The 13,905-nt window shown below is 39.4% G+C and overlaps 1 protein-coding gene across 1 annotated transcript in view; it reads left to right on the forward strand.

The window, feature by feature from the left end:
• The window catches only part of LOC126412071 (uncharacterized), a 97,874-nt gene that overhangs the window by 50,707 nt on the left and 33,262 nt on the right, over positions 1–13,905 (forward strand). Inside the window, 1 exon segment of the mRNA XM_050081469.1 lies at positions 7,841–8,387. Within this exon segment, the coding sequence (XP_049937426.1) occupies positions 7,841–8,387 (547 nt within the window).

Raw genomic sequence — 13,905 nt, forward strand, 5'->3', positions numbered from 1 at the left:
AATAGATTTGGAATGATATCCTGTTAATTAACTAAGTATGTACCCTACCCTGAAAAAACAATTGTGAAACCAACCTGAAATATTTGTTGTAAATACATTTTTTTTCCAGTGGTCATTGTACAGAATTTGTTGCCTGTCACCAAAACTTGGGAAATGTTGTTATAGGCATTTATAAACAAGTATTTGTTTATCATTGTATGTAATTTTTTGGTTTGAGCAATTATCTTTTAATGAAGTGGAGAACAGAAATTCAGTTTTTCATTTAAGTTCCAATGGTAAGAATTTTTGTGTAGTTATTTATTCGACTTACAAGCCTTTGAGTTGCAAATATAATGCAGCTTATATTGCCAGAAGCTATGCTACATTATATCATTTTGCATTTTTGCGCATTGTGTTGTGTAAAATGGGTTAGTGTGAAAGTTAGCCCTAGCCTTAGTCCCCCTCCCCCCAATCTCTCTCTCTCTCTCTCTCTCTCTCTCTCTCTCTCTCTCTCTCTCTCTCCCTCTCCCTCCCTCTCCCCCCCCCCCCCCCCCTCTCTCTCTCTCTCTCTCTCTCTCTCTCTCTCTCACACACACACACACACACACACACACACACACACACACACAGAACTTGATGAAGAGAATCCCCCCCCCCCACTTCTCTTCCACCAGATCAATTGATGTTCTTTTGTTGTGCATATTTGCCTCAACCAATGCCACAAGTCTACAACCAGGTTGAGATGGAGTGGCAAACCTGGAAGCTGTATTATATTTCTCTCGTTTCCATAAACTGAAGTGTACTGTGTATGTAGAGAAAGGAAATTGTACTTTCCATTTATTTGCTTATTGTGAATGGGGAGCATGTGCTTTTTAAGTGATGGTCTTTCATTTGGTAATATAATTTAAGGAGATGGTTTGATGGACTTAGTGTGTTTATTTCTGGGCTGTGACATTTGAAGTCTGTTAGCTATTGCTGATAGTTTGGCATCTGATATGGCATAGTGAATGCTTTGCTTGCAGTAGAGAGCAAAAAAAGACCTAATTTATAAAAGTATGTGTAATACCAAGCAATAGAGGGAGGTGCTCGTAAGTATGTTAACAAACAAACATTGGGGATCGTTTTTAGCATAACATAAAATCTGTTGAAAACAGAGATTGAGGGAGGTTTTCACCAAAATGCGTTGGTACCAAAATGGATTGCAATCAGCTGAAATGCTATAATACAGGGGCGTAGTGGATGAAAACATCATGTGTTTATTGTTGGGGGTGGGACAGTCGGTTTCACAAAAAAGTAAAAAGATCTCTGCTAAACTGTGAAGTTCTTACAAACCACTTAAACTGATGATGGGCTCCTACATGAGATGTCTTAGCAAATAACAGATGTAATTCTTCCTTCATTTAGTGATCATGCCATTGGATAAATCAGCACAAGAAAGGAATGAGACTAAAATCAAAATAATTCTTTTGAGAAATTTTGGCTGAACTGTTTGTTTTCCGAAAACTTCAGAAGTTTTTTCTAAAATGATATTTGCTAGTTTTCTTCTTTTGGCTCTGTTTAACCTTTCAAAAAATGATACTTTCTGTTGAGAAGCAGAAGCTTCTCAGATTTTAGAAGTTCTTGACATTACTTTTCTCTTCCCACTCAATTCGATAGTTACAAAATCTTCAGAATATTATTTTATGTCTTTGATGGAAACTCATAGTTGTGTAACCCATACTTGACAGTGCTACAAATAGAACTGACAACACATTTAGTGTAGAAATAGAACCGAAAATAACTCCATTTGCACACTACAGGAAGAATATGAGTGCTGTCGAAATACATTACGTTGAAAGATTTTGTTTTCTTTTCTCTGTAGTGCAGAGTGCGGGCACTATAAACTGGCTGTCAGTCGCAAGTGTAGAGAAACTAGAATTGAGACCACCAGAGGGGAGAGGAATGTTGTGGGCAAACAAGCCCAACTCCCCTCACAGGGCAGCAGCCAACACCCGGTAAAAAGGGTCGCCAATCCCTTTCGGTGTTGTGAGGCTTGTAATTGAACTCTGTGATGGACCAGTGTTAGTCTCTTCACTTATTTCAAAACACAAAAAGAAAAAGAAGAAAAAAGTGCTGCACAACACAGCATTTGCTAACAGCTGCTGCAAATAATTTGCTGAGTTGGCAATATCGTAAATGAAATAGTTCAGGCCTGCCCTCTACCGGTACTTGACACCACCACCATTCAAAACACGCTCTTCCTAAAACTGCCTCATTAAAGTATCCACATTATGCCAAATTTGAACTTCAGTCAACAGGCAAACATATGTCATTCCTTTCTCTAAGACGCTAGGTCCCGTGGCTAGGTACAACATTGCATTGTGTGGCATGTGCTTGCGTTTTATACAGACCATGCAGTGGCCTGCAACCGGAGTGGCACCAGAGCATATGTTGTTGCACTTGTGCAGTTTTTATTTGGCAAACGCGTTTTTACAGTTTTCCAAATTAGGCTTCAGGGGATGATGTGATATACCAGTCACTAAACATTGGTTCCATTTTTATTTTTATTTACAGAAAATAGAGCTATTTCCTACAATATTGGATAAAATAGTTCATCTGGATACAATTCTCTGTGAAACAGCATCTGTTAGGTAAATTTGCGTTTTCACATTTAGAATTTGCATCTATAGTTGCATTTATTTTTTTCAGGTCTCTATTTATAAATATTCACACTGTAAGGAAATAGCAGACAGTCGAAAAAAAGATGCTACTATTACTTGCCAACATTAGGGGGAGTGTCCCACATTGGCATAGCCACTGCTGGGCCCTCAGATTTTTCTCGTTGGACAGTCATTTGGTGTTACAAGCATTGCAACACAAATTATGTAGCTCAGTAGCCCAGGAAGTGGAGACTCAGTTGTGTGTATCTAGCCCAGTAATTGAAGACTCAGTTGTGTGTCTTTCTTGACTCTCTGTTTAAAGTGAAATGCTGCTGTGTGGCATCCTAAAACTATAGAATTCTTAATGATTAATTTTAGTCAGACTTGGTTCAAACTATAAATTACTTGAATTTTAAGAATATCAAATAATACTGGTAACTAATCATATGTCATTCCATGTGGCTATCTTCAGATTGTTGCCACTAGGCTAATTTGTGTGTCAGCTACTACATTTGCAGTATCGCTATTAGTGCAAGATTTTTCTTTCTGCCTTTCATGTTATCCATCGTCCCTTCATAGTCTTTTCTGTTTGATGTGAACAATTACAGTACCACTGTGAATTTCAAAAACAAGAAGCTTGACACTAAACAGAAAAAAATGCACTAGAAAATAGTTCCAGTAACAAGAATATATAATCATTGTATTGGAAAAAAAGGTAGTGCAGAAGAGCAACTTGCCTTGTAACAAATCATTTTTTTCTTAAAACATGTTTGTCTACCTCCTCCTGTGTGTTTTTACTACATTATTCTACTCAAATAATGTCACAGGAACACACAATTCTCTGTATAGCTATTCAATAATTAAGGCATCTAACCAAGTGAAGTTCATAGAAAATAGTAAACGTTTTTTAACATTGCTACCTGATTATTTTCTGAAGAGCGTGAAGTTTCTTTCACAAACATGTGGAAACGGCTAATTTTTTGCAATTTTTTTGTTTTTCTTCGACATGTTTACTCCAAAATTCTTTGGTGGTTGCAGTTTTATACGTTTGCAAGGAAGCCTCTTCTTTCAAGTCCATTATCTCTATTTGGAGGAAAGGCTTTGAAAGATGGAACAACCTCGCAACCTCTGCTGCTGGAGAAACTTCAAAAGGCTATTTTAAGAATTACGACAACTATGTTTCCATGAAGTCTTGGAGTCTTGCTGCTGATTCTGCTGTGGCCTTCTCCACCAGACATCATGGCGCCTAGAATATCAGCAACCAAACTGACAGCCTGCAACCGCGGGTTGCCCGCCTTCGCAGGCACACCGAAGCACCACACAACCGACAGGCAGTATTGATGAACGGCCACAGCAGCAACCACAACACCACCACCACCACAGCAAAGACACCGGCGGCCACCAGGGGCCACTACCGGCCCACATAAACATAAGGAAGAGGTCGCTGCAGATCCTGGAACTATTTTCACACGTCAACCACGTGATGAAAAATAGCTCCGAGGTACTCATCCGGCGAAGCACTATAAAGGCCAGTGCTCGGCCGCACATCGGGAGTTCATCGACCGCCAGCAGACTTGGATAGCTGCCGCCCCGGCAGCCCGGCTTGGATCTTCTCGCTGATCTCTGGATTAGGCTTGGTATATCGGAGAAGTCTCTGGTGGAGACTAGTAGGAAATTATTTCAGTTGTTTTCTATCTTGTTCTTCTACGTAGTTGTGATTCGAAGATGGATCACTGTTTTATGTTGGTGTTATACTTGGAGAATTTGTTTTGGTTAATTGAACAGTCCAATAAATTGTTTCGAAATTTGATCGTTAGTTTCTTCTGCTTACGCAGACATATCAGATTCCTCCTAAGATCTGATGTAAAATTTGAAAATACTGCAGCATCCATGTCATAGTTACCTTGATATTCAGGAATTTTTGGAAAGTGAATAAATTCTTGACTTTCAATTCTTTTTCAAAGATATCCAGCTTGCAACAGAGAAAACACATTTTGCATCATATCACACATTAATTTCCCATTTCCTTGCAGCTCGATATTGAACACATTTAAATGTTTCAGCATGTCTTCCAGGAAAGCCACAGGTAAAATATTGCATTCATTTGCTTGGAACTCCAGATACTTCGTTGCTGGTTGTGTATCCACAAAGTTGTCTACAAAGGAGGTTACTTCTTTTGTTTACCAAAAACGTTAATCACTTGTGCTGCATTGAGTTAGAACGCGACAAATTACACTCGGGGTAGAAATTCTTTGAGCTGTCTATGCTGAATAGTAGAAAGAGACCTCATAAAGCTGGTCAACTTGTTCAAACAGTCCATTACTTCTTTCAGAGTGGCACAAAGTTTTCCACAGAGTGCTGCCTGGTGAATTATGCACTGATAAAATAGTAGTGCAGCATTATTATTCTCGATTTTCTTTACTGGTCCCTTTTTTTGCCAATCATCGCTGGTCCCCTGTCAGTTGAGACATGTAATTTTATAGTAAGTAATGCTTCATTTTGTCACGAAGTTGTCAAAAGTCTTGAATGAATCTTCTTTGTGAGTCTAGTCTTAAACAGCAATATTGCTAGCAATTCTTTCTTAAACGCTTTACTTTCTATATCAAAAAACGGCACAAAAGTAGACATGCGTTCTTCATTAAAAATGCCACATGATTCATCAAGTGCTATGGCGTGGCAAGGCATCTTCTGCATAAGTTCGAGCAAACTGCTTTTACTGTTAGAATGTAACATTTCTGCTCTTCTTATATTTCTTTTTGCCATCAGTGAATACCTTGAACTTTTTTCTCTTCAAAAAGTGCCACAGCCACTTGCAACCTCCTGTCTGTCTGTCTCTCTCTCTCTCTCTCTCTCTCTCTCTCTGTCTCTCTGAGCCTGAAAATGGCTTCTGATGTCCATCAAGCGCCCAACAAACGCACAATACTTTTTCGGCAGATTTTGCTTGCACTCACATAGAGCGATTTTGTAAGGTCGTGATTTTTTTTAAGACAGTAGGTATGTGTAGAGATTTTTTTGACAAGCTTTATTATCAAGAGGAAATTTTTATGGAACTGTTGATAAAATGTTTGGTACTGTCACTTGATGTTTGGTCGTGTCACTTTAAATTGGCACATTTAACACAAGCGACAGTTTTGTTGCATGTGAAGGAAACTGGAACAGCTCGAGGCCTGTCACACAGCGTTAAAAAGAAAAGGGAAAGAAATGTTCAGTCTACTCACTTAAAATCTTCCTATTTTCACTATCATCTTTACGAAATTTAAGATCCATACTGACGCAAAAAAGGTTAGAAGCTTCTTATTACTATAAGAGAAATTAATAACAGCTCCGTATGAGGTTTGCAGCAACTATTGATGAAGTAATGATAAAATTGGTCTGCTGTATTTAGATTCATTACAAAGCTACTACTCGCTGTCCATCAAAAGGCACTTGCCAATGCAGTGCAGAGGAGCCGCTTCAATGTCGCAGGTCGCCGCTGCTGTGTACACCTTCCTGACAGACAAACTTGTCATTCCACGTCAAAGTTTCATAAAGTGGCATTCGAGTTATGAACACAAAAATTGTGTTAAAATGAATAGGCCTGCTCTGATTAAGAGGCTTCATAGGTTGCCAGAGCCAGAGATTGATTTAATTTCCTTTTTCGTTAAATAAAATTCTAATGTTGCCCTTGGGTGTGCAGAGCTCTTGTGTGGAACAACACAGCTTGCTCCCCTGCACCCTCGCTCTCCAGAGCACTTTCTCCTACACTACACAGTACAGCAGCTAGGTTTTCAGTCTACCTACAAACCATTAAGAACTCAAATCAATCACACAGTTACTTGTAAAATACTGTTAAAAGTGGCGAGGGTGGCACTCAAACGTATTGTTATCTACAGAAAAATAGTTTTTAAATTATTTTCTTCAGTATACTTTCAAAATATTTTTTGCAGTCAAGTTTTTGACTTCCCGCAGTCCGGACCTGGACCTCGGTTTGCTAGTTTCTGATTGGTGGTGTAGGGTATAAAATTAGTGGAAAAGAGCTTTTACGGGAATAGCAACAGTAAGGTGTTGCTTTGTTATTAATTTTGTGCATAATTCTTTTCATAGCTGTTATTTTCTCTGCGGCTGTGGTATATATTCCGAAATAAAATCCGGTCATTGATAGCAAAGTGTGAAAATTTATTTAGCTTTACCAGTTTCACTGGATTAAGCTGTTGGCTTCGGAAGTCTACACGATTTGGGGTATTATAAATCATTAGAATTTGGGTCCATTTCATATAGACTTCTGAAGATGACAGCTAAATCTGTTGGAAACCAGTAAAGTGAAATAAATTTCCTAGTTGTGCAACTGACTATTGAATTTTAATCTAAAATAATTCAGAACGTTAAAAATATCATTTCATAAAATTTCAAATATGTCAGTAGGAGTTTAATCCAAATGAGGCTTAAAGATATTTAAGGAAACAATGTTTCATATAGGGCAAGAGGTTTCCACTAATAACTCTGGGTTTTGTTTCATAGACTAGAATTTTTGGTACCCATCCCAGTTGCTATCTTCCATGAGGTATTATAAGAATATGTAGAAATATGCCAAATTGGCTCTCAACTAAAACTTAATTTATGAGCATTTGCAAAGATTTTGATGTAGCTTTAGAAAGTGACTGAGGGAGATTTCATCTGATGAGTGTCTCATAAGCCTGCTTTAATTTCTGTTTGAAAATATTTATCCCTCAAATTTCAGAAAAAGCTGTTTTACGAAAATTTTGAAAAAGGGTCCTACTTTATCGATTTTTTTTTTTCAATGAATTATTAATCATTGCAGTCTTACAGTTTTAATATATACATAATAAATATTTGCAACAATTAGTTATGGCCAATTTTGAGCTTGATTTCGTGCAATATATGTTAATGGCATGAATTCAACCACTTGAAAACGGCATAAAAGGCTGAAACCTGAGTTGTAATTAAATAAACAACAATGCAGTCAAATGGTGATTTAAAAATTAGTTTTTAATTAACAGGTGTTAACAAAGTAGTGTGGTGCATGTTGGAGTAGTTCTGAAAGATTGATAATTAATTGCTAAGAGCACGAAATTCAGGCTGTATTTAAAAAACAAATTTGCTGGCGCAATGGTTTGGTGGTGGGTAAAACAGTATCTTTTTATCATAGTTTTAACTAATGTGTATATGATGTGTATTCCTACACCGTGAAGGAGCCGACGCCAGAACGGTGTTATTTCCGGCAGGGCGACAGCTGCCACCTACACGTCTTCGGCAAATCTGGGCCTGCCTAACATGCATCTGATGGGGCTCGCTGACCCCTCGCAGCACCAGATGTTGCCTCCTGCCGCATCTCCTCTGTGCTCGCCACACTACACCGTGGCCCCCCAGCCGCAGCCCCAGCAGGTGCGGATCCAGCCCAAGGTGTCGTCGGCTCCCGCACAAGTAGTTCCGACACCCGTCTCTGCTTCCACTGCGAAGTACCCGCCGCCGCCTCTGGTGCCGGTGAATGGGACACCAGGTCCACCGCGTTTCCCTACAAACTTGTACGGTGTAGCGACGACAGGTGCCGACGTCATTGATTTATCCTCGCCTCCCCAGTCACCGAGGAGGAGTGCTCAAGTGGGTGCTACAGTGAGTGCAAATAGGACTACACCGCAACACGCTCCTGCAGTTACAACTGCTGCAGTTACTCCTGCCAGCGTGCGAGATTTATCAGATCCGAATGGCACTGCACGGAAGCTTATCCAGGTGCCTGATACGAACTCATCGGGATCGCAGTCACCGTACAAGGTAAACATCCGTTCTTTTATTCTTGTGATGCTTATTCTAATTGAGAACATATTACTGACATAGATATTCTTAGTGTATAAGTAAGTTTTAAATGCAAATTGTCTTTGTTTTTCATATTTTCTCTGCAGCTCTTCTACCTTCACTATGTAGATTATGTTTTAAGAATTGTTGCACAGCATATTGTTAAGTTTTCTAGACAATATTTTGAAACTATTCTTAATATGTTTTGTTTGGCCTGGTTTAATAACCTGATACAATAAGTCCTTAGTTTGTTGGGAGCCCTTAAAGATCGTGTTGGACTGTACTTTTATTGGATTTGGCTTGCGTTCATCTCTGAATTACTTATGACGATAGTACCTACACAACACATTTCTTTAACCACATCTTGTACAATGCATGATCGAGGAGAAATTGTTCATCATTTTATCTCCTCAAACTAAGTGTTTCGTTACAGTGATGTAGATTTTTATGTTGTCATTCAAAGACTAAATAGAATCTGTTATTATTAACAAAATTATGAAATGAATAGATTGCTAATCACCGTAAAGATGACATGTTGAGTTGCTTGTCATGGGCTTTTCATTGTTTGATTTTATTGTTATTACAATAAAGTCCATTGCTAAGAATCATCAGGTAAGTCTTATGAGTAATTTTTGGATCCAGATCCTCGTGTTGCCCCAATTCTGTATTTATTTTCTACTTCAGTCATCATCAGTTACTTGGTGCCTAAATAGCAAAACTCATCTATTGCTTTTAATATCTCATTTCGCACTCTAATTGATTTAATCTGTACCATGTCCCTTCGTCCAGAGGCACTCATTCTGCTGGACTAACTTTCCTCCCATTCCTCATAAAAATCATCAGAGGAGCATCAGGTTGATATTTAGGCCCCCTCAGAGCTTGTTGACAAATTCAGAAGTGTGAAATGTCTTGTATGCTGTCACATCTCTATTTACAATTTTGAAGGCCAGCCAATGATGCTGATACACATCACACTTCACCCATTACCGTGTGCAACAGCACCAGTATGGAAGATACTGAATGAGAATTTACAACCGAGAAAAATGAACGGACCCTTAGGGAGTAATGTTTGGGCAGTTCCTTTGACAACTTAATTATTTATTCTCATAGAGCCTGATGTCAAATCAAGACTCTTAATCAACTTGAAAACAATAGCATGATAATATGTGGGTCAACAAAGCCTGTAGTTTGTTTACATTTGATGATCGTCTTATTACCACATATTAATTATTTATTTTTAAGTGCTAGAATATCATCAGTAGTAGGCTACTACCCTCTCCCACTCCTTTCTCAACTGCCACGTCCTTTTTCCTTTGACACCAAAATTTTCTATCAGTACTTGCAAGGATTTTTCCTTCGTGGGAAGGCTATAACAGGATGCACTAAGTCTCTTGATGCCAATTGAGGAGCTACAGGACCCAGTTGTAGTGGCTTCTGCTCATAGAACGTGACAAGGACTGGGAGACTGGTGTGTTTGACCCCAAGCTTCTCCATATCGTATCCTACAATACTGTCGGTGGAGGGTGATACAGTGTTCAGTTGTTACCAATGAGCCAGCCAGGGCATGTAGACAGGGTTTACATTTTATGTATACAAATGCTATAAATGCGCCTAAGTAAATGTGAAGGAAACCTAGGAAACTGATGTCAACCATAACTGGTATCAAATTAAGGAAACTGTAAATAGTGTGGCCTAGGAAATTCCAGACGAATGAAAGACGTCAGATAAAATGTGTTCAGTTGTGTGAGCCAGTAAAAGATTGAAAAGAGAAGGCTGGCTAGGAAGAGGTGTCTAGAATATAGGGTGGATAGGGAGTTAGTTAGACATAAAACATCCAAAGTAAGTCTATTAACAAAGTTTCAAGAACTGGCTTTAAATTATGATTCTAGGAAAGTATTGCAATCCCCTGTGTGTCGCTCACATTGGGCTGGTGAGGATAAGATTAGTGTGGTAACCAAAACCAACTGTGGGAACGCCTTGGGCTGTGGATTGGAGTCGCCAGGCGGGGAAACTGCCGGCGGTGGAGCACGCACCACCGGGTAAACACAAGGACGAGTCGGACGACAGACCAACGACAACTGACAACAACTGACCACAACCAACTATGACCGACACAACAAGGAAGAGATAAACAACGGAGGCTTGTAGAAACCACAACACCAAACACCAACATTAAATCCACTCGGAACCGGAGCCAGGCAAATGCAACAACGAGTAATGGCCAGAACGCAGTACCGCCGAGATAGAGACGCAATCCAGAGCGAGTACCAGACTAACTGGACCAGGGCAGAGAGGGTCCCTATATACGAAACCAGAGGGAGCGGCTATTGGCCGCAGTCTGCACATGGTGTAATGATGGCGCCCTTGCTGCGCGAGAGCCGCTGCGCGGAAGTGCCGCCGCGGACGCGGAGCCCTCTATGGACTGGCCACATCCATTTGTTCTGGCGCGTGTTTGACTTCCGCAGCGGGAGGTACTAGAATTAGAATAACTGCTACACGCAAAGAGGCATTGAAACAATCATTCTGTCCGCACTCCATATGTGAATGGAGCAGGAAGAAACCCTAATAGCTGGTACTGTGGGATGTACTTTCCACCATGCACTTGACTGTGGTTTGCAGGGTATGGATGTAAATCTATATCAGAATAAGGAAGGACAGGGCGACTACACTAAGGCAGGAGGAACAGAAATATTAAGGGACTAATAGAAGAAGCCAAAGGGAATGTACCGAAAGTAAAGGAATTATCAGAAATAAAACAAGCATTTATTAATGACACACAGGGGAAGACAGTCACAAATAACACTCAAGTAAAAAGACAGTGATGGGTAGAGTACTTCAAAGAATTGTTAAACTGTGATGGCCCCATTGAATCGCTTCCATGTGACGTACAGGACACCGTAGACAACAAAGTAGAGACCCCCAGTGAAGAAGAAACGCAGCAAGTAATAAAAAACCTAAAACACCACAAGGCTTTTGGTAAAGATGAAATTGCGGGAGAGCTAATAAAGAACGGAGAACTGATACGTGTTAAAATAGTTCCAAAGCTGCTAATGAATATTTAGGAGTATGAGAGCCTGCTTGATGACTGGAAAATGGCTGTAATCTGCCCTGTAATAATAAAAAAAAGCAACCACCCCCTGGTAAGTGATAATTATATAGGGGTTGTAATCCTTAATGTAAGCTGCAAAATTGTGTGTCTCTGTATACTAAAGAGAATGTTGCCAATTGCAGAAAGAAATGTAGGGGCTATCAGTGTAGTATCAGGAGGAAGAGATCAGCTTCTTACACTCGTACAGATAACTGAGTAAGATTGGAAACATAACATTCTTATTCGTATAGTTTTTTTTATAGACTTATAAAATACTTCTGACAGCATACATCATCAGTGTCTTGAAACAGTTTGTTTGCACAGAAAATAATATGTCTAGCACAGTTGTGTTCAGAGGGAGCCTATGGCAGAGTGAAAAGATAGAAACCCGTCTGGAATAAGACTGGGAAATAACACAATAAATCGGCTTGCATGTATGAAAGAGGTTGTTCTAGTAACTGATAGCTAAGTAAACTTAAAAGTTATGACAAGTTCTTACAGGCATATTGTAAGGAAGGCAGGGTTACAAATTAATGAGGAGAAAACAGAGTACAAGGCCTTCGGCAGGATACTCAATGATGGTCCCCATTGACAGTTGATGAAGTCACTTTTAAAAGAATAGGCACATTTAAATGTAAGGGAAACACTTTCAATAAGCAGAATACAGTGGAAATTGAGATCGAGGTAATGGCTGCATCAGCAAATAAAACATATTTTTGCTTATGGGACAGTGTGAGCGTTATAGCAGTTTCGAGAAGTTTTACAATTAGACTATACCACAGTGTAATTTTCCCAAGAGCTCTGTATTATTGTGAAACATTTACGTTAAAGCAGGTGAACAAAAACTGCTCGCCTTCTAGAGAATGATATTAAGGTGAATATTTGGTCCCAAGAGGGCACCCAGTCACAGAAATGGAGATTGTTAAAAAAAATCAGGGACTGGCAGACTTGCACTCGAAAACTAATAGTGGCCAAAGGATGAAAAAAATATTGCTGTGGGCTGGACACCTTAATAAGATGGAAGAGGAAAAGACTATTATGAGTAGCATTCTCAGCATCTGTGGAGGGCAGAAGTGGCCATGGACAAGAGGGAAGGATGACATAAACAAGGATATTTTGACGATGGGCCTTAGAGATGGAAAATCAACCATGAAAGCCAGATAGAAGAATAAATGTAGATTTGCCTTTCTTCAGTCGATATTTCTAAGATAAGTTATAGTCACAGTATTTCCTTGCATTTCTCTGAAACCCAAACTGTTCTCAACAGGAATGATAAATAGTTCATTAAATTTCTTTAAGTATCAGAACCACCATTTTCAGCTAGATATGTAGAAGTGCTATTTGGCTCAATCCCCCATAAGTTCTGTATGCGCGGGAAGCCTGTGTTTACACCAGTGGTGGATACATATGGGGTGCACCCCCCCCCCCCCCCTCCTTCCGTGCGGGTCCACCCGCGTTGCCCCCGCCAGTCAGCCTGGACGCAATTCGTTCGTTTCTTTTGATCGGGCTATCGAGTAGTTGTACTTTCCTATGTAGCATGCGCATTCGCGTCATCGCATCTTATATGTTTCTGTCTGGCATCTGGCACATAGACAGCTAACAAATACCTTTGAGAAAAGTCACAGCTATTCTAATGGTCTCGATACGTTATTCTGTCCGGCATTTGTTCGAGAAAAATCGCGAATATTCTACTGTTTTCTTATGCAGAGAACCTCCGATAGGTAGTATTATAAATACAGACTATTTGCCGAATAGGAAGCTAGTTTACATTCAGAAGCAGAAATATTAAAGACTGAAGAATGAATAAGTAAAAAGTTCTAGTTGTAACAAGTGCAAGTGTGAAGATCAGTCAAGAGTGAGAGTGATCAGTTGATTGTGAAGTATTAATAATAGTAATTGATAGTAATTTCTCAGTAAAAATATTGTTATGAGACTCATAACATATATCCCCAGTAATAGTGACTTTCGAGAAGATTCCTAAAAATGCGTTGTTACTATATAGGCCCTCTTTCTTAAACTTTGCATGTGACTTGATTATTTTTTATTGTGGTAAAAGTAAAGGTAGCTCAAGATATCTTTAGTGCCCCCTTCCTCGAGGTATTTCTCTCTCCGCCAGTGGCTTACACTGGCACTTCTTGAGTTATTCCTCATGTTTTATTGCAAGAATCAGTTATTGAAGGAGATTATTCTCCAGCGATCCATCTGGAAATTTATCTTATTGTTGGGACTTGTTATGGAAGAAGCAGCTTAAGTATCTTCTTTTTCCCCTGTTATTGGGAGTCAAAATTTTATTAATTTTAAAATTTCATGGTAGTTGGTCTTCTGGTTATTGATCATTTTCTTGCTGTTTTCATGGCAAGTAAATCTTTCAGGTACCAATAAACACTCCTGTTAATCTGCTATGTCAAG

This window comes from Schistocerca serialis, chromosome 7 (genome assembly GCF_023864345.2).
Source record: "Schistocerca serialis cubense isolate TAMUIC-IGC-003099 chromosome 7, iqSchSeri2.2, whole genome shotgun sequence".
NCBI lineage: Eukaryota > Metazoa > Arthropoda > Insecta > Orthoptera > Acrididae > Schistocerca > Schistocerca serialis.